The 22,609-nt window shown below is 37.5% G+C and overlaps 1 protein-coding gene across 1 annotated transcript in view; it reads right to left on the reverse strand.

Moving 5' to 3' along the window:
• The window catches only part of LOC134571281 (WD repeat-containing protein 49-like), a 132,044-nt gene that overhangs the window by 80,139 nt on the left and 29,296 nt on the right, over positions 1–22,609 (reverse strand). The window contains exons 4-8 of the mRNA XM_063429455.1: positions 18,041–18,124; positions 15,423–15,488; positions 12,586–12,816; positions 2,741–2,823; positions 1,362–1,454 (exon numbers count right to left, since the gene is read on the reverse strand). Of these exons, the coding sequence (XP_063285525.1) occupies positions 1,362–1,454; positions 2,741–2,823; positions 12,586–12,816; positions 15,423–15,488; positions 18,041–18,124 (557 nt within the window). The remainder of the gene's footprint in view (positions 1–1,361; positions 1,455–2,740; positions 2,824–12,585; positions 12,817–15,422; positions 15,489–18,040; positions 18,125–22,609) is intronic.

Here is a 22,609-nt window from a genome sequence, read left to right on the forward strand (position 1 = left end):
GAGGGTAACTATAAAAGGATAGTTAAATGGCACTACATTCCCTCACGCCTACACCACCTATTCCCCCAAACCTCAGCACTATGCTGGAGATGTCAGCAGAGTAAAAGCACACCAGGCCACATTTGGTGGTCCTACGAGGTGATACAAACATACTGGAGACAGATATTGACCTTCATACAAGCTATTACTGGACAGCGCATACAATACACCTCGAAAACAACCCTATTCCTACTATACCCATCCCCACTCCCGACAACAACACGCACACTCACAACCCACCTTCTGACAGCTGCCAACATACTGATTCCACTACACTGGAAAAAAAAATCAGCACCCGCAATCAGGACCTGGATTCAGAAAGTCGAATTCATACAAATCATGGAGGAACTACATTTTTCTCTCACACATTCATATCCACAATACATGGCAATCTGGGAATCCTGGATCAAATTCATGACACTAGAGGCACAAACAGCCCTCCCCACCCCCCTCCCTTCCTGCCATCCTCCCTAAAGCATCACAACAGGGCTTATACATAGAATCCCAGCAGCTAAGATCTGTAGGGAGTCAGGCCGCTTGAAGGAGACAGAGAACATGAAAATGCACAAGATGTTACGGATTTATCTCTTACCTGACCCAACATGTAAATAGCTATTATGTTATGTTAGACTAGTTTAACTCCTTTCAAACCTGCGCACCAGTACATTGGAAAGACAAAGCAGGCAGAATAAGACATGATTCCCAGCACAAAAACTTGGGAATCAGATCTTCACTAGAGGTCCTGTAGAGCTCCTTAAACCGAAAGTACAGAAGAGATAGGACCAGGTCATCCCCCTCTACTTTGGTTAAGGAGGCATGTCCTGGAACCGAGGCCAGGCCTAAAGCACACAGAGAGTGCCCGGATGACAGGCATGCTGCCAATATAGCTCTTCATTTAGAGGAGGTAGCCCTATCACTCAGACCAAACAAGTCACCATATCTATCATACCTCTTTTGGACAATGATGTTACCCATACATTGACCGTAGTGCAATATAATCGATGCTGTGATGTTTTGCTTAAATTTATTGTTATGAAATATAACCAATGTTCAGATGTGACAATTACATTTATTGTCATCAATAGACAACTCTGTATGTTTCCATACACCCATTGCCATTTTACTTGTATTGTATATCTACAAAAATAGAACAAATAAAAAAAAAAATGAAATTACTAATCTTGAGAATTTAAAGTTTCCCTTTAAGTAGTGGTCTGATAAGGCATGTCAAAGACACATACTAAAGTAAGTTGACTGTATTAGTTTATCTGTTCACTTATTTCACAATGGATATCACAATGGATGTAAGAATTGTACTTTACCAGTAGTCTAATCTTAAAGGCATAGTTTCCAGTCCAGTGACTTGGCAGTACGGTTCTAGGTTTGATAGTTCATAAAGCTGGATCTCCCGGTCCCTATGCAAAGACATAACTTTTTCAAACTAAATATTGCAGTAATATATCAGTAACCCATTTTACATTGAGAACATCATAAATGAATACAATTTAGTTCTTCAGTAAGCAGTACAAAAAAACACATGGAAATCTTACTGGTATTGGATGGAAAAGGTGGGACTCAGGAATTTATTTACTATAACAAATGTGGGGGATTTATGGCACTGTAGGCACGCTATTGATGTGTCAAGTGAGACACAGTAGAGAATTCTGTGGTGGTGGGGGGAGGCGGGTTAAATGTGGGACACTGGAGAGAATGGATAAAACTCTAAAGGGACAGATGGAATGCCTAAATGAACATTGGGGATACAAAAGTGACAGCTGAAACTCAATAGGTATATTGTGTGACAATAGGTAAACATTGGAGTCACACCATATGGACTGGGATACCCACCAAATAAACTGTCAAGGGCAGTTGAGGAACTGAGGAGGACAGTAGGGTTATTGGAGGAATAACTGGGGACAGTAACTGGCATAATAGAACCAGGTGCACTTTGTAAATGTTGAAGGGACATAGGTTGACATCAGGATGACAGATAAACATATGACATTTACAATAATGATGACAAATATGGAGCAAAACAGTAGGGAAATAGGGAGACACATGGGAACAGGAGGAATCATGAAAAACACGCAGTAAATGGAAATAGGAAAAATAATAATAATGGGGAGAAAAATAAGGGGAACATTAATAAGACAAAAAAAGATTGAGAGAGAGAGGACAGTAATTTGGATGGTGAAAAGAACAGATTGGTAAAAATCCATGGGAAACTTGGAAAAGAACTCAGGAATTTGAAATTGTATATTCTGTACCAAAAATGTTGTGTGCTAAGAGACACTGTAGAATTGCATTGCATATATAATTTTCACAAATAACAGACAAGTGTGTGACACTAATATATATATATAAAGAAAACTATCAAATAAAGTTATGCACTCGAGTTCTCTGTGTTCCACATTACTCCGGGCATTTGAGGGTTCTTGGACCCACCTCCTACGGGGTTTCTCCACAATTACATCGGCCCCAGTTGGTTGGGGCAGCGTGCCTAACAAGGTACGGCATGGGAGGCCAAAGAGTTTCGGCTTGAGCAACAAGTATATCACTTTATTTGGTATTCATAGATTATATTACTTATTATTTTAATTAAGTACTTAACTTTCCACTCATGACAAAGATTTTTTTTCAAACGTTGTCATATCAGACAAAACAAAGAATACATTTACAAACAAATAATGCATTTATTTACCCTGTTCCCAAGACCAGCTTGTTATATTGCAGCATGACAGTGAAGTCAGTCACCCACTTCGACATCTTTTTTGCACTCTTTTCCTGAAACATGATCAAGGTTAGTGCAATTAAAAATGTAAAGCTCTTTCAATTAATTATTTAAGAGGAACGTCAGTTTTTGACAGTGAAAAGAAATCTACAGTATTCTACACTGATAGATGGTAGCGTGTGTCCAATGCAAAATAAGGGTCAGTTTATGAAAGTTCAGTCAATTCTCTGTGAACGTAAAACATTGCTGTTTCTAAAAAACGGGCATGTTTACAATTGGCCGAAAACACACCTCTAGTGGCTGTCAGACTGTCCGGGACTAATGCCACTTCTATATTTTTGAAGGTCTTCATGTTCAGCATTACACATATTAGCACACATAACTTGATGATAATCATTGTATTAAAATGCTTCTCTATGATGAGAATTCGATTGGCGAAGTCCAAGGATTACTGCAAATGCTACATAGATCTGCAATGTTTCACTATACGAACTATGAGAAACACCAGTTGTAACAGAGATCATCGAGCAGGATGATCACAACATAGTTGGATTGAGCTATTGAGATGAGCCTCTACCTAAAATGGATTACATGCAAGTCTAATTTTTTTTTCTTTACTTATTTTTGTCAAAGGAACACTCTAAATTACATAAGCAGCATGATGTAGTGATGCCCTGGGAATGTTTAACTGTTTTAGTATGGTTTGACCTATTACTTGGGTCTGCCGGGCACCACACCCCACCTCTACTACTTCAGACATTGATTTTGCTGGGCAAATGGTGAACAGGACTCTGAATATTCATCAACATTTAACACATTGCTTTATAAAAACTAGTGTTTATTGCCTTCACAAGTCTTCCTCATAGTGACAAAAGTAGTGGAATGTCACATATCAGCAGAATTCTTCATACAACTAACCGTTTATGAATTTTCCTTCCATCCAGTTGGAAGGGTTGAGAGTGAGAGGAACCTATGTCAGATTCCTCTGGTTCATGGGCGTAGGAAGCGGGGGGGACGGATCCCCCCCAGGAAATAATGCGGGGGGGACAGGTATGCTGAAATCCCCCCCAGGTTAGGACTAGGAAAAGAGAAGTCCGACTGTCCGAGGAGTCTAGGAGACGGTCGGAGTGCTGACACCGCGGCGCTGATGACATTTCGGTGCATTCGGATTCGGCTTCCGAATGCACCAGTGTACCTGTTACACACGAACAGGCGGAACCGCGTGATCGGCACTCCGGGGTCTCCTTCCGGTTTCAGTGTGGCACGGGCGGAATGTGCTGCAGACGCACAGCACATGTCTGAACTCCAGTGGCAGCCTGTCAGGGAGGAACCTTGGCTTCAACTGAGTTGAATCAACTCCAACTCTCCAAGCAAAGCTGCTGGCTCACCTGCACTGCTGGGACCAGTGAGACACAGCCTGGGTAAGTAATGTTTATAATGATGCTGTGTTAATTAAATAATGTGTAAATATTAGCAATAATTGTGTTAATTAGTAATGTGTAAATATTAGCAATAATTGTGTTAATTAGTAATGTGTAAATATTAGCAATAATTGTGTTAATTAGTAATGTGTAAATATTAGCAATAATTGTGTTAATTAGTAATGTGTAAATATTAGCAATAATTGTGTTAATTAGTAATGTGTAAATATTAGCAATAATTGTGTTAATTAGTAATGTGTAAATATTAGCAATAATTGTGTTAATTAGTAATGTGTAAATATTAGCAATAATTGTGTTAATTAGTAATGTGTAAATATTAGCAATAATTGTGTTAATTAGTAATGTGTAAATATTAGCAATAATTGTGTTAATTAGTAATGTGTAAATATTAGCAATAATTGTGTTAATTAGTAATGTGTAAATATTAGCAATAATTGTGTTAATTAAATAATGTGTAAATATTAGCAATAATTGTGTTAATTAGTAATGTGTAAATATTAGCAATAATTGTGTTAATTAGTAATGTGTAAATATTAGCAATAATTGTGTTAATTAGTAATGTGTAAATATTAGCAATAATTGTGTTAATTAGTAATGTGTAAATATTAGCAATAATTGTGTTAATTAGTAATGTGTAAATATTAGCAATAATTGTGTTAATTAAATAATGTGTAAATATTAGCAATAATTGTGTTAATTAAATAATGTGTAAATATTAGCAATAATTGTGTTAATTAGTAATGTGTAAATATTAGCAATAATTGTGTTAATTAGTAATGTGTAAATATTAGCAATAATTGTGTTAATTAAATAATGTGTAAATATTAGCAATAATTGTGTTAAATAAATAATGTGTAAATATTAGCAATAATTGTGTTAATTAGTAATGTGTAAATATTAGCAATAATTGTGTTAATTAGTAATGTGTAAATATTAGCAATAATTGTGTTTTGTGTAGCATTAGCAATAATATACTGTTTTATGTAGCATGGTAATTCCTGTTGCTTCTCAAGACTAGTGGCCCCTATTCTAACAATATATAAAAAAAAACATTATATTATATAGCATTTTTCTCCCCTGTGACTGTAAAACACAATGCAGTTTAGCCCATACTTTGTTTTTTTAGTAATGCTATACCGGTTAATTTTTACTGCTGCTATACCGGTTAATTTTTACTGCTGCCATGTGGGTTTATTTTTACTGCTGCCATGTGGGTTTATTTTTACTGATGCCATGTGGGTTTATTTTTACTGCTGCTATACCAGTTTATTTTTACTGCTGCTATACCGGTTAATTTTTACTGCTGCTATACCGGTTAATTTTTACTGCTGCTATACCGGTTAATTTTTACTGCTGCCATGTGGGTTTATTTTTACTGCTGCTATATGCCGGTTAATTTTTACTGCTGCTATACCGGTTAATTTTTACTGCTGCTATACCGGTTAATTTTTACTGCTGCTATACCGGTTAATTTTTACTGATGACATGTGGGTTTATTTTTACTGCTGCCATGTGGGTTTATTTTTACTGCTGCTATACCGGTTAATTTTTACTGATGCCATGTGGGTTTATTTTTACTGCTGCTATACCGGTTAATTTTTACTGATGCCATGTGGGTTTATTTTTACTGCTGCTATACCAGTTTATTTTTACTGCTGCTATACCGGTTAATTTTTACTGCTGCCATGTGGGTTTATTTTTACTGATGCCATGTGGGTTTATTTTTACTGATGCCATGTGGGTTTATTTTTACTGCTGCCATGTGGGTTTATTTTTACTGATGCCATGTGGGTTTATTTTTACTGATGCCATGTGGGTTTATTTTTACTGCTGCTATACCAGTTTATTTTTACTGCTGCCATGTGGGTTTATTTTTACTGCTGCCATGTGGGTTTATTTTTACTGCTGCCATGTGGGTTTATTTTTACTGATGCCATGTGGGTTTATTTTTACTGCTGCTATACCAGTTTATTTTTACTGCTGCTATACCGGTTAATTTTTACTGCTGCTATACCGGTTAATTTTTACTGCTGCTATACCGGTTAATTTTTACTGCTGCTATACCGGTTAATTTTTACTGCTGCCATGTGGGTTTATTTTTACTGCTGCTATATGCCGGTTAATTTTTACTGCTGCTATACCGGTTAATTTTTACTGCTGCTATACCGGTTAATTTTTACTGCTGCTATACCGGTTAATTTTTACTGATGACATGTGGGTTTATTTTTACTGCTGCCATGTGGGTTTATTTTTACTGATGCCATGTGGGTTTATTTTTACTGCTGCTATACCGGTTAATTTTTACTGATGCCATGTGGGTTTATTTTTACTGCTGCTATACCAGTTTATTTTTACTGCTGCTATACCGGTTAATTTTTACTGCTGCCATGTGGGTTTATTTTTACTGCTGCCATGTGGGTTTATTTTTACTGATGCCATGTGGGTTTATTTTTACTGATGCCATGTGGGTTTATTTTTACTGCTGCTATACCAGTTTATTTTTACTGCTGCTATACCGGTTAAATTTTACTGATGCCATGTGGGTTTATTTTTACTGCTGCTATACCAGTTTATTTTTACTGCTGCTATACCGGTTAAATTTTACTGATGCCATGTCGGTTTATTTTTACTGCTGCTATACCAGTTTATTTTTACTGCTGCTATACCGGTTAATTTTTACTGCTGCCATGTGGGTTTATTTTTACTGCTGCCATGTGGGTTTATTTTTACTGATGCCATGTGGGTTTATTTTTACTGATGCCATGTGGGTTTATTTTTACTGCTGCTATACCAGTTTATTTTTACTGCTGCTATACCGGTTAAATTTTACTGATGCCATGTGGGTTTATTTTTACTGCTGCTATACCGGTTAATTTTTACTGCTGCTATACCGGTTAATTTTTACTGATGCCATGTGGGTTTATTTTTACTGCTGCTATACCGGTTAATTTTTACTGCTGCTATACCGGTTAATTTTTACTGCTGCTATACCGGTTAATTTTTACTGATGACATGTGGGTTTATTTTTACTGATGCCATGTGGGTTTATTTTTACTGCTGCTATATGTCGGTTTATTTTTACTGCTGCTATACCGGTTAATTTTTACTGATGCCATGTGGGTTTATTTTTACTGCTGCTATACCAGTTTATTTTTACTGCTGCTATACCGGTTAATTTTTACTGCTGCTATACCAGTTTATTTTTACTGCTGCTATACCGGTTAATTTTTACTGATGCCATGTGAGTTTATTTTTACTGATGCCATGTGGGTTTATTTTTACTGCTGCTATACCAGTTTATTTTTACTGCTGCTATACCGGTTAATTTTTACTGATGCCATGTGGGTTTGTTTTTACTGCTGCTATACCGGTTAATTTTTACTGATGCCATGTGGGTTTATTTTTACTAATGCTATATGTCGGTTTATTTTTACTGCTTCTATACCGGTTAATTTTTACTGGTGCCATGTGGGTGTATTTTTACTAATGCTATATGTCGGTTTATTTCTACTAATGCTATATGTCGGTTAGTTTTTATTAATGCTATATGTCGGTTAATTTTTACTGATGCTATCAGAGCATCAGTAAAAATCAACTAACATTTCAGCATTGCTTGATTTGTTGATTTTTACTAATGCTATGTGGGTTGATTTTTACTGCTGGATAGTGCTCTTCAGATTACCCTCTCTGGATTGCTTTAAAGGACCACTATAGTGCCAGGAAAACATACTCGTTTTCCTGGCACTATAGTGCCCTGAGGGTGCCCCCACCCTCAGGGTCCCCCTCCCGCCTGGCTCTGGGGAGAGGAAACACTTACCTTTTATTCCAGCGCCGGGCGGGGAGCTCTTCTCCTCCTCTCCTCCCATTCGGCTGAATGCGCACGCGCGGCAAGAGCTGCACGCGCATTCAGCCGGTCTCATAGGAAAGCATTATCAATGCTTTCCTATGGACGCTTGCGTGCTCTCACTGTGATTTTCACAGTGAGAATCACGCAGGCGCCTCTAGCGGCTGTTAAAGAGACAGCCACTAGAGGCTTTGAGGGCTGGATTAACCCATTTCTAAACATAGCAGTTTCTCTAAATGGGTTAACCCTAGCTGGACCTGGCACCCAGACCACTTCATTAAGCTGAAGTGGTCTGGGTGCCTGGAGTGGTCCTTTAATAGTTTGATTTATTGGCTTGAGATACGGATCTGCATAAGTGAGGTGGGAGGGAGGGAGTGGAAAGCTAGGCTTTCCTATTCAGGCAGCACTGGGAGCGCTACCTGCAAGGGAGAATGTCATTACATCTGTCACCAGTGCGCTGTGTGCTAAGATGACAGATGTATTTTATGCCTAGAACAGTTCCAGACTGCCTAAGTCACGTATGCCGGCTGCCGGGGGGGCAACTAGCAGTAATTCTGGAACACGCACTAGGTTAAAGATGCTATGTCAGAAAATGGGCTAGATATAATAAACAAATTATTGTAGAGAAACTAAAAAGTTAATGTTATTCTTAAATCTTTTGTTATCATTCAGTATTATCATTCTTCTTTATAATTTGTCTTTTCTAGAACCTTAGTTTATGCTTAAAAGTCAGTTTGAGTGAAGAAAGTCAGAATGGATATCCGCAAGTTTTTTACAAAGCCTAGTAAAGCAAATACATCCTCATCAAGCTCAGAAGCATGTCAACAAAAAGAGATCACTAAATCACCAGTCAGGCATCATTTTGTTGAGCCAGAAAAGGAATATGCTGAGACAGTGTCTTTAGAAGCAGTTGGCCTCATGAGTGACTCAAGTAGTGATGGTGAGGAAGACCATGCGTGTGGTCCTGCAATCAAAACTGTAGAAGATGTTCATAGTAAATCTAAAACCTACACGAAAGGAAAATGCATTTATCTTCCAGCTGATGATGAGAAAACATTACGAGCGGCAGTGGTACCAAATCAACCAGACTACAAAACAATTCCAGCTCAGACCATTGTAACGCAAAAGGCAAAGAAGCGTGTTCTACATTTTCAAGAGTGCTGGTTCCAAAGCTTTCCATGGCTGCACTATAGTTTTACTCTTGAAGGGGTACTATGTTTCTACTGTGCTAAAGCAGCTGTCCTGAATCTGACTCAATTCGAAAAGAACACTGAGCCAGCATTTGTGTGTGTAGGCTTTAAAAATTGGAAAAAAGCTATTGAAAAGTTTAAAAAACATCAGAGTTGTTCTGCTCATACATATTCCATGAAGCAACTATTGCATCATAAAGATTCGCAACCCATTAATACTCAGCTTTCACTACAAATTCAACAGCAACAGAATGATGCATGGCTGTGTCTCATCAAGATAGTACAAACAATAGCCCTGTTGGCAAAACAAGGTCTCCCTCTTCGTGGCCATGAAGACAATGATGGCAATTTTAAACAGTTTCTGCTTGCACGAGCAGATGATGTGTCTTATCTAAAAAATTGGATATCACACAAAGCAGAATACATGAGTCCCGACATTCAAAATGAGATTTTGAAGTTATTGTCTCACACCGTATTACGCCTTATTCGGAAACAGATTGGGAATAATGCCTTTGCAATTATTGTTGATGGCACACAAGATATATCTGGTCAAGAACAAGAAAGTTTCTGTATCCGCTATGTTGATGAAGACTTGTACCCACATGAGGACTTCATAGGCCTATATCAAGTTGATGAAACAAGTGGATCTGCAATCGCACAGATTGTCAAGGATGCTTTATGCCGTAATGGGCTTTGTATGTCAATGTTGCGAGGGCAAACATATGATGGAGCTTCAAATATGGCTGGTAAATATCATGGTGCCCAGGCATTAATCAAGCAAGAACAACCACTTGCCATTTATGTCCATTGCGGTGCACATTGCACAAATTTAGTTATTCAGGCCGCAGCACATCAATGTCCAATAATGGAAGATGCACTTATGTGTGTGCAAGATCTTGGCAAACTCTTTGGGCAATCTATGAAATGTAGAAACACATTTTCAGAAATTGTGCATCGTGAAGCTGAAGGGCCTATTAAAGTCTTGCATATTAAACCATTGTGCCCAACACGCTGGACTGTTAGAGTGAAGCCTGTGAAAAAAGTTCTGGATAATTACCAGCTGATTTTGGAAACACTTGAAGAAATTGCAAATACCAGAAGTAGTGGAGATATAAATCCACGTGCACGTGGCCTACTACAACAGTTTAGGCAAGGGAAAACTCTACTAGGTCTTCAAATCTCTCTTAGCGTCATGGAGATCTTAGAATGCCTGAATGTAGCCTTGCAAGGCAGAGAACAAACTATATCAGGACTTTTAGCAAGTGTACAACGGACCCATGATGCTATACAAAAGTTACGATGTGACACGTCCTTTGAAAGAGTTCTTGCTACCACTATTAATTTAGTGGAAAAATACCAGCTAAAAGAGGTTACTGTACCAAGACAACCTAACATTCCTAAACGTCTTCAACATGGGCCAACTGAACAATTTCATGCAAAGACTGTGAAGGAATACTATTGTCCTCAATATTTCCAAATAATGGATATTATATTGACACAGTTAATGCAGCGCTTTGACCAAGAAGGCTTACTTGTATATGAAAAACTGGAAAATTATCTGTTAACAGGACAAGCTAGTGATGTTCTTCCCCAGTATCCAGAGATTGAATATCATCTTCTCTCTGCCAAGATAACCACCTTATCAAGTGTTTACAAGTACACTTCAGTCTCTGAGGTTGTAGACATTTTGCGAAAGATGCCTGCCAGAGAAAGATGCTTTTTCTCTCAAGTAGAAAAAATTGTCAGAATCCTAATAACTATTCCTGCTTCTTCCTGTGAAGCTGAGAGAAGTTTTAGTGCACTGCGTAGATTAAAAACCTGGTTAAGGTCCACAATGACCCAGAAACGTTTGAACCATGTTGCTATATGCAACATCCATAGAGATATAATGGATAAACTAGACATTGAAGCCATAGCAAAGGAATTTGCAATGTGTTGTGATCGCCGCAAAAAAGTTTTTGGATTTTAAAAACTTGTGTTCTTTAATGTGTGAGCTGGCAGTGGCAGGCACATATTTACAGGAACAGCTACCTTGCACCTAGTTAGCTGAAGTACGCTGCAGTGGTTGTGGTGCTTGGAGGTTCTCACCCTGTCTGCAGTTAGAAAATTGTTTCTATTTATATAGTTATAGTATTTAATTGTATTTATACAGTATCTTTTGAGAATATTGGGTCTATTTATATAGTTATAGTATTTAATTGTATTTATACAGTATCTTTTGAGAATATTGGGTCTATTTATATAGTTATAGTATTTAATTGTATTTATACAAGATCTTTTGAGAATATTATTTCTATTTATATAGTTATAGTATTTAATTGTATTTATACAAGATCTTTTGTTTTGTTAAAATCAGGCAATAGTGCATTACTTAAAGTATTATTACCACTAGTTTTAAGTGGAATAACTGAAATATATGCCAAACGTTTGGTTAATTTCTGTGACCTGATAAATAAAGAACTGTTCCTTTTGCATATTTTTTTGTTGTGAGAATTTTCACACACACACACACACACACACACACACACACACACACACTCTCTTAAAATTTAACGTTATAAACAACTCCCAGTTTACTGAATAAGAATATACCCGGCGAGCAAAAAATGCTGTCCCCCCCAGATTTTTGTGGGTTCCTACACCCATGCTCTGGTTATATGGGCAGGAACTAGTGATCTGTGGCTATTTTCTCTCATTAAAGGGATTCTCTAGTGCCAAGAAGACAAACCCATTGTTTTCTGGCACTGTAGAATCCTACAGTGTGCCCCTCCCACATGGCTGAAGGATGTCCCTCGGCACTGGGTCAAGCTCCACCCGTGCTCCTCCCCCGCCGACGTCAGTCAGTCGACAGTGGAGACCTAATGCGCATGCACGGCATGCTTTCCTATGGGGGAAAAATTAAGCTGGAGGTCCTCATGCATAGCGTGAGGATGTCTAGTGTCAGATAACGGACCAAAGGTCCATTTGGAATCTGGAAGTCCCTCTAGTGGCTGTCTGGTAGACAGCCACTAGAGGAGGAGTTAACCCTCCGAGGTAATTATTGCTGTTTCTCAGAAACTGCAATAATTACCCCTGTAGAGTTAAGGGACATGGGACATTGCACCCAGACCACTTCAATGAGCTGAACTGGTATGGGTGCCTACAGTGTCCCTCTAACTATATATTTACTCTATTTGGGCACTGACAGTAAGTATCAGCTGCCATAATAATGTTTTCAGGTTCCAGTTTTACATTACCTTTTGAGTCAATGTAAACACAGAGTTTATTATTTGCTTTTCAACAAACGCCAATTATCTCTTACGCAAAGTAATATTTAAAATAATGTAATATTGTACATACAAATATCATCTTGTCTCTCTTCAGTTTAAGATGTGTGGACCAAAAGTAGATATGACCATCTTCTCTGACCATTATCAAGGTGTTGTCGGTCATGGGAAATACACGCAGAATGGGATCTCCGTGAATTATCTCCTGGATAGTAGCTGGCAAAATAAAACTGATCTTTTTACGTCTCAAGCTTAATTTTTCCAGTTCAGAATAGTCCAGCTGCATAAATGTGCAAAATTCTTCCTAAAAATAAACATGGCTTTGTAATATAAGCGTAAAACATATAAGCCGATAATAAAAAGACATTAATTTGGAAAAACATTCAGTATTAACATTTTCAATTTTATTACAATAAAACACAAATGCAATTACCGGTACATTGCAATTAGTTTTATGGTCAAATGCACAGCAAAAAATAGATACATTTTTATTTTTAGTTAAAGGACCACTCTAGTGCCAGGAAAACATACTCGTTTTCCTGGCACTAGAGTACCCTGAGGGTGCCCCCACCCTCAGGGACCCCCTCCCGCCGGGCTCTGGAGAGAGGAAGGGGTTAAACTTACCTCTTTTTCCAGCGCCGGGCGGGGAGCTTTCCTCCTCCTCTCCATCTTGATCGCGACGTCATCGGCTGAATGCGCATGCGCGGCAGGAGCCGCGCTCGCATTCAGCCGGTCGCATAGGAAAGCATTTACAATGCTTTCCTATGGACGCTTGCGTGCTCTCACTGTGATTTTCACAGTGAGAAGCACGCAAGCGCCTCTAGCGGCTGTCAATGAGACAGCCACTAGAGGATTTGGAGGCTGGATTAACCCTCATTATAAACATAGCAGTTTCTCTGAAACTGCTATGTTTATAAAAAAAAAGGGTTAATCCTAGAGGTACCTGGCACCCAGACCACTTCATTAAGCTGAAGTGGTCTGGGTGCCTAGAGTGGTCCTTTAATGCTCCCTATGGCTATTATTTTTTTTTTTTAAATATATTGGTATACACATATAAGCTATAAACATGCTAAGCATTATTCTTCATACACACAAAATATAAAAAACTAGCAAACCCCCCCCCAAATACAGATAAGATAATAAAGTTAACAATATTGTTGTGAGTTTGCTATCATCAAAAAATAAAATCAGCTGTCTCCCATCTAACAGACTTAAGGAGTCACACATATACAATAAAAATACATATACAATAAATATAAAATAAAAATATATAAAACTATATATATATATATATATATATATATATATATATATATATATATAATATTCAAAAAATTCTGCACTCCCCAAATTCCTAATATGCTGCCCGATATATATTCATGCAGGGCAGTGTATTTGGAATTTGGGGAGTTCAGAATTGTTTGATTATATATATATATATATATTATACAGGATCCTGATGAAAGTTATTTTTGAGGGATGTCTTATTTCGGAGAAAAACAGTAGCAAGCATGTGCTAGAAAGCAGGTCTATGTTTGAGGGAATTCCCCCGAACATAGACCAGTTCACTAGCACATGTAATCCTGCGAATCTATGTTCGTGGAAATTCCCGGAACATAGATTAGCAAACTTGCAACCAGCAACTAGGGCATATTTTTGGGTTAAGGCTTATATTACAAGCATCCCCTGAAAATAGGCTAGGGATTATTTTCGTGGAAAAATGGTGTGTATATATACAAATGAAGGATTAAATGTTTAACAAGGAATACATATTGTGAAAAGACATTATGTTGTGTTTCTTTATGACATACTCACATTGACTACGCTGGAATTTCATTGAAATTCCAAACCAGTCAAATATATTCTAAGACAAAGTATGGACTGGCCAAGCCTTGCCAATCCCTCAGCAGTCACTAGCAACGACAGTGGAGAAAAAGGCCGTTTCTATGGAGGTTCCTTCTTTAAAATATATTTTTTTTTTGTGGAGCCAGAACATGTCTGAATATTTCTTGTTGATTTCATTGAGGGAGATCTTATGTCCCAGAAGCTTCTGCCTAGCAGGAGGAGTGATGGGATACATACAACCTCCATACTAGGTGGTAGCTATCCATGATAAGTTATCCATGATAAGTAGTAAAGATGGGTACTGATCCACTGGCTATCTCTCATTCTGAAAAAATATGAATGGGGAGCAGTCAAGCAAGTGAACAAATGGCCTCATTTAAAACGCATGAATGCCATATGTTCATATCAAATGAATCCCTTGAAATTCTAATTTTCTGAATAAAAATAAATATAGGTCTGATGTGATAAAAAAAAAAAAATAACAAAAGAAAATCACTTGGCTCCTTTAGGTCAAAGCAAAAGTACCAAGACCTTTCAACCTAGAAATAGAAGATTGAAGCCTGACTGATCCTCTCTGTCGGGGAGTGGAACTTTTTGTGGTGAAACGCATGGGAACCCCCAGACCATTTTTACAGTGTTACCACTCTATTACATTGCTCCAATGTGAGATTCTGCCTCATTTTCTTCAGAGAACAGACCATCTACTAATATGAAGATTCTGGACAATCCAACGCATTTTGTTTACCCATTTACATACTGTTGTGCTCTGTTTCAGTGCTACAGCAGAGGGCACTGCATTTCTGCTCTCCTCTAAAGCACTGAAATGGCTAGCAAAATCACATATAGAGAGGCTGCCTGTACTAATGATTAGTGAGAGTTTCTGACTTGGAAAAAATATTTTTGTTTTTTGAGATGTAAAACATGGAATCAAGTGAGACAAAAATTTGTTTGTTTTCTCTTACCAGACCATATCAAAGTCTTGTAAAAAAACAAACAAAAAAAAAAAAAAACTTTGTAACTCTGCAAATATTTCTGTAAATCATTTATTCATCTAAAGTAACTTACCCACTGAATTTTACCCTTTGCTGTAAAATCTATTTTCATAAAGAATTTTTCAATCAGTTCATCACTCTGAAATGCAATGAGATTGTTTACTGCACAAAAACAAGGGGAAAGTATCGATAAGAAAAAACAAAAAACATAACTTGGTAAAATTTTCATTTAACTTTTTCGGTGTATTTGCTTTAACAAATGTCTAACTATTTTGTAAACAAAACGTACACGTATCTACATAGAATGGGGTTTTGTACTTGTAATGCTGCAACCTGGACATAGGGCTCAAGACACCCAGATATTGTTGGAGCATAAATAATGTAGAACACTGAGGCAATCTTTTAATATATCTGTCCGTGTTACCAAAAATTATAAGTGGCAGGGACATTGGGAGACTCTTACAGTTTTGATAAATGTAGTCACCCCTTCCCTTTATTGCTTGTTCCATTTCACAGCTTATCAGAAGCTTTAACTGAGTTCTTATGCTTGGACTCTTCCTGCCAAAATTCCCCCGAGTCTTTAGTTCAAGTTTAAGTTGCAGATTTGAGAGTCAACCTCTTTTAAAGTTGGACCACACATTTAATTCTATTTTTCCAAAGCAAGATACAAATGGGATCAGTCCAGAAATTGGATTCTGGAGGTTCACATCCAGCTATAGGATGGGTATACCTCATGGGGCAGATTGGACTTTCCCATCTCTTATTTTGTTTCTCCTCTTTTCTCCTTTTTCACCTCTTCTCTTCTCTCCTCGTTATTTCTGTCTTTATACTCCTCATTTCTTCTCTCCTCATTTGTCTATTCGTCTCCTTACTGTCTCATTTTCTACAATGTCTTTGCATTTTGGGTTATTGAAGATACCATAGGTGTTATTCAATCTTACTCTGTGATTATCTACTTTTCTTCTGTGTTATGTTGCATACAATATAATGATTTTTTTTTTTTTTGCAAAAAACTAAACAGGCTCTTGGGATCACCTGGGCTCATGGAGTCCAGAACATGGACAGATTTTTTGCAAATTATTAGAATATATATATTGCCTCTCAAGGTCATGGACATTAGTTGTAGCACCCACTTAGGCGTTTGCAATTGGTAGTAGAGAGTGGGGCAGAGTAAAGAAATATATAAGGTGCTCACAGATCTAGAAGCAGGAACCCAAATTCCTTACTCAAGGTTTTGTGGGTTGAAGCCCTTATCACTGGACTGATAAGAGAGTGTCCCTCATTGTGTTGGACTGATGGTGTCACATACCCTACACAAAGAAACATAAAATAAAATGACAGCATACATCTTGACTAGATTTCTGTATCCCACCCCTCTACAACTGGATGAAGAAAGAACAGCCCAGCTTAGACCTTAGTATTCCAGCCATTAATGTACATTTATCTATGGGTACCCTGGGTTTAATGTTATATGGGAGTCATTAAACAAAGTTTAGTAATATTTGAGTAAACCATATCTCTGTTTTTATCCCATTCTGAAGAAGCCACTTATGGTGAAACGCGTTTATGGTTATTAATTCTGTATTTTATTGTGTATTTTAGATCAATAAAAGTTTTTTGGCTACTTTATTGTACCAATCCTCTTTTTATTGCACTCTCTATGCACTTTAAACTTTTTTTTACCTATTCCTGGCATTTTAACCTTTCCTGGTTACTTTTACTTCCACTGGCAATTTTAAAGTTCCAGTACTCCAAGAAATCCTAGGTGGGGATCATACCACCAGCGCCTATCCATAGAGCAGTACCTCTGCTCTATCTTTGTGAGTATTATTTTATTTCCTCTACTACTCTCTTAACCTATCACAATTGAGAGCACTATTGCTGCTTTTTATTTTTCTATATTGGAGCCTTGGATCACCAGACGGTGCTGACGGACGTATCGCCGCTACAAATCCTATAAGCGGGGATTATACCGCTGTACGCTATCCACACCAGAGCTGGCCATAGCTCCCTCAAATGTGAGTTTTTTTACCTCTTCTTATCTGCACACTGAACCACATCAAAATTGAGAGCACTATTGTCGCTTTCTGTCTTTCTTTTCCGAGTTCTGGACTACCAGACGGTGTTGACGGAGACCCCCTCCCTACATATCCCATAAGCGGGGATTATACCGCTGTACGCAATCCACACCAGAGCTGGCCATAGCTCTCTTGAATGTGAGTTCTCTACATTTTGTTACCTATCACACCCTGAACTTTCATACTATACCATTAGTCGCCTCTACCTCTCTTGTATTTACATATACGGAACGGTCTACACTAGACGCATCCACAGAGGAACTCTATCAAGTATCCTAGACCATCTATTGGCACCCTAGCAATACTTTACTGGACTATCTACCCTTATTTGGCGCAGCCCTTCCATATCTTTTTGAAACCATATCTCCAGCCTGTAAGAAGATAATAACCACAGTAAATACTGGCATTAAATAAACCATCAAGTGTAAGTGAGTATTCTAAGTTAGGTGAAACAGTACATTGCCATTCTGTGTATCTCAAGTACCAAAACCTACCAGCCTAATATATATATATATTTCAAAGGGGTCTTTAGAGAAAGTTTATAAACATACCAAAATTATCCATTGTATACACTAAAAAGGTCAGAGAAGGACTACATTTGACAAATACTCACAATGCCTCGTAATCCTGTACTTTTCTTCATAATCCATTTGAATTTATCTAAATCTAGTGATTTTTGCCCGTTCTTTTCAAGTTCCTAAAACAGAGTGAAAGTAAGCTACAGTAATAAGTTGCACAGTTTAATAATTAAATGACACTCAAGGATACAAAAGGATTAGAGCAGAAGACCTCAATCACTACTAAGGCTGTGGACTACATCTCCCATGATGCTCTATCAGGTCATCCCTAAATGTAATGAAAAATCCTAATTGAAAATATTAAAAGGGGGACTGTTGCTTATATGGTATTTATATAATCAAGTAAAAACATGTTTAAACTTGTATTAACAAGTGGTTTTCATGAGATGCTCTGTTTTCTCTTAAATTTATATTAAAGATTTAGTAAATTAAATCGAAGCCAACTCAGCCAAGGCAAAACCAGGGAATTAAATGAAGTGGATAAAGAGGAACCTTGTTTTTTTTTTGTTTTTTTTTCTCGGTATGATTTCTGTTTACTGATTGTCAAATGCAAAGGACAGAATTTGTATAAAATTACTATATGCCCCTTTAAACAAAGAATCAGAGACCACACTAGATCTGTCATTAAAGGGACACTATAGTCACCTGAACAACTTTAGCTTAATGAAGCAGTTTTGGTGTATAGAACATGCCCCTGCAGCCTCACTGCTCAATCCTCTGCCATTTAGGAGTTAAATCCCTTTGTTTATGAACCCTAGTCACACCTTCCTGCATGTGACTTGCACATCCTTCCATAAACACTTCCTGTAAAGAGAGCCCTATTTAGGCTTTCTTCATTGCAAGTTCTGTTTAATTAAGATTTTCTGATCCCCTGCTATGTTAATAGCTTGCTAGACCCTACAAGAGCCTCCTGTATGTTATTAAAGTTCAATTTAGAGATTGAAATACAATTATTTAAGGTAAATTACATCTGTTTGAAAGTGAAACCATTTTTTTTGTTCATGCAGGCTCTGTCAATCATAGCCAGGGGAGGTGTGGCTAGGGCTGCATAAACAGAAACAAAGTGATTTAACTCCTAAATGACAGTGAATTGAGCAGTGAAATTGCAGGGGAATGATCTATACACTAAAACTGCTTTATTTAGCGAAAGCAATTTAGGTGACTATAGTGTTCCTTTAACAAGAAAGATACCCTATTTCACATTATACTTGGATGTACCACAATGTCTCTGCCTCGGGACTGAGATTCTGTGGTATTGAGAAAGTGAAACCTGACCACAGGAAAGGTGACTTAGATCCACTCCTAAGGAGGAAGGATTGTTCTCGGATTTACCAACTGAGAACCCTCAATCCTCTCCGTTTAAAGGGTTTTTCATACACACAGTTTATATGTTAGACTTTCTAACATTATTGGGCATTTGATTTTTGAACTACTTCAATCGAATTTACCCATTTTGGACTTTTTTGGTTCGCTTTATGGACTAGCAGTATTACTTTTGTATACTCATTTCATAACCTTATGTGATGGCTTTTGAGACTTGTTTGGGGTTTAAAGATTACCTTTACATTGAATATAAATCGATGAGCCTTTCGACTATTATCTGGTCTAAATTATTCTATTGCTAATGAGTATATTTATTTACATGGACGTTTACTTTCATAATCATTAAACATTATTGTCCCCTTAAGCTTCTCGCCCACTTAGCATAATGCTAGATATACAGCATGGTCACTGTCAGGACTCTTATGAGAGTTAAACTCTCCTGTATGCATTAGGCACAATTGTATTTTCATGTTTAGGATACAGTGAGATATATAATATTTTCCCTTAATTGACTTATGGACTTTATTTTCAATACTTCTTTAGCTTGCTCTGAACATTCTGATAGTGAGTGTATCCATCACATAAATTAGATTTGGATGTTTTTTTTGTTTTTTTTTTACCATGATCTGGTTTTTGGATATATATTCTCTTTAATACAGGGTCTCCTTGTAATAGCACAAGTGAGCAAAAATATTTTCGAGATCTGAGCAGGTACTAACCGGAGGGCAAGCTACTGAGTGACTCTAAGCTTTTCTCATATTCTCTGTTTTTGTTGCCCTTATTGACATAGTTACATAGGCTGAAAAGAGACATGCATCCATCAAGTTCAGCTTTTCTCACATCTGGTTTTGCTACTGATCCAAAAGAAGGCAAAAGAAAAACCAAAAACAAAAACCAGTTTCAAGTGCTTTTCGATTTTGCAACAAACTAGGAAAAATTCCTTCTCAGACCCAGAATGGCAGTCAGATCTCTCCTTGGATCGGCAATCTGTTACCCCACATATTAATCATACCCTGAATATTATGTTTTTGCAAATATTCACCCAGTTGGCAGTTAAACATCTGTACTGACACAGGCTTATCTCTTATAATTATTTAGCAATGGATGTTTCTCTCCCATGTGCAGGGCCGGATTAAGAGCTCATTGAGCCTGGAACTGACAATTATGATGGGCCTATTGACAGAAAACACTAAAACAGTTATACCTTATATAAGCGTCATGTATCTGGTGGAGGTGAAGTTGTTGGGAAACAATGCTAATCTCTCACTTTCATCTTTCAAGTAAATCTATACCCCCTAACAGTAGTGTATGGTGAAGCAGGATGTCAATGGGTGGTGTAAAAGGGTGGGCCACTAATGTGAATCATAAAACCAGAACCAAAAAGGGGGCATGTCTGCACGAAGAATTAGATGGTCAGCCTGGCGTGGATGCATGTCAAGCTGCCTGCCAATCATGTAGGATGACCAACTAAGGGCATACTGTATAGACAGCACCCTGAGCTTGGCATAAATACGTCTAATGATGTGCTAGCTCTACTCTTTATAAGGACTGTCCCCTAGCACTCGCTGGTCCTCTCATTTCCTAACCTTCTTACTAGCAGGCAGAAGCTCCTGTTATACTGTCTGGGACAGAGAAAAAGTGTATGTAGTGAGTGTAGAAGAAAGGGAACATGCAACACTGTTAGAGAGACTGTAGCAGCAAGAGCATTTGCATAGTGTGCAGTAAGCTTTACCTTAAATAATTTAACTGTAAGTCAGTCCACAACAGTTTTGTTCTCCTACGCTGCTCTTAAGTTTCCATACTTAACCAAGAACATGTGAAGAGTAGTGTAAAAAATAGATTTTTTTTTTTTTTTTTTAAATCAATGGGCTTATTCAATAGGCATGGGCCTGGAGCTGCAGCTCCATTAGCACGTATGTTAATCCAGCCCTGCCCATGTGTTTTACAGAATTGCAATATAATTCCAGACATGTTTGCAAAATGATACATAAGCATCATCATAAATTCCTGTGTTACTGCCTGAATTAATGCTGAGCGAAAACAAAGAAAGAATGTTTATCAGTGATTCTGAAAATCCCTAAGGCACTTTGTGAAGATTGTGTCTTCCTTTTACATTTTACAAAAAGTTCAGATTTCAATAGGAATTTACATTTTTATAAATTTACCTGTTTACACCCCCCTGGCTTTCAAACAGACTACCGGTCCTGTGACTTCCTGGTTTGATTAGCTCAGTGGAGCTAAACTCGAGATGCTACAATTGCCCAGAACACCTGCCTTGCAAAGACTTCTCATTGAGCTGCATTGGGAAGTCTGTGATTGGACAACCACACAGGGGTCAGATGTCTAGGTGGGGTTAGAAGGGAGGCCTTGCAATGGCACCAGAGAAGAAATCTCTTTTTTTTAATATAATTATTTAGACCAGCAATGAAAAAGGTAATATTTTTTAGTACTTGGGCAGTGGAGTGTCTCTTTAATATTGTGGACTAAAGTGAGAATTGTTGTGAATTCAAAGTGAATTTTAACGTTTCGGTAAAAATAGCTGAATTGGACAAATTTTCCCAGTCAGGTAAACTTCCAGTTTAGCTACTTTGGTCTAAAGTTTAAAATGTTTATGTTGAATTTCTGACAATTCTCTCTTTATACATAACCCTGATAGAAAAGGGTGTTTTGCCAGAAATATATGTAAACTCTCTGTACCTCCGCTAAATTTCAGGCAGCACTTATGCACTCAGTAAATCCATTTGTACGTTTGGTTATCTCACTTTCTCATGTGTACTATTCACAACTGAGAGACGATTCAGTGTTGCTTCCCACATATAGCAGCATTGGTGTACAACTTTTATAATAAAAAAAATACTGTCCTATTCTATCCTATCCTATTCTGAGCTCATACAATCCCCAAAATGATTTGTGACTGCCCATATCACTACACCATCAGCCAAAATGCATCACTTTGCTCAACCCTGCTTTCAATCAGAAGGACAGTAAAATATCGTTGGTCTCTTGAATCATTTATTGCAGTAATTTCAAAACAACACTGTGGAGGACTACACAGTTCAGAATTTCTGGTTTACAGTGCGGCAAGTAAGTATATAGTTAAAGTTTTTGGTTTGTCTTGTATTATGTGAAAAGTCCATGGGACATATATTCACCCTTAACACAATTTCATATGGTTTAGCAAGCGGTTAAGTTGAACATTTTGGAATGTTGTAATTTATACAGATCCGGAATTTCAAGATAAACTGCTCAAAGTTACAGCTATTGCACAAGCTCAAAGAGAA

This window comes from Pelobates fuscus, chromosome 1, assembly GCF_036172605.1.
Source record: "Pelobates fuscus isolate aPelFus1 chromosome 1, aPelFus1.pri, whole genome shotgun sequence".
Lineage (NCBI taxonomy): Eukaryota > Metazoa > Chordata > Amphibia > Anura > Pelobatidae > Pelobates > Pelobates fuscus.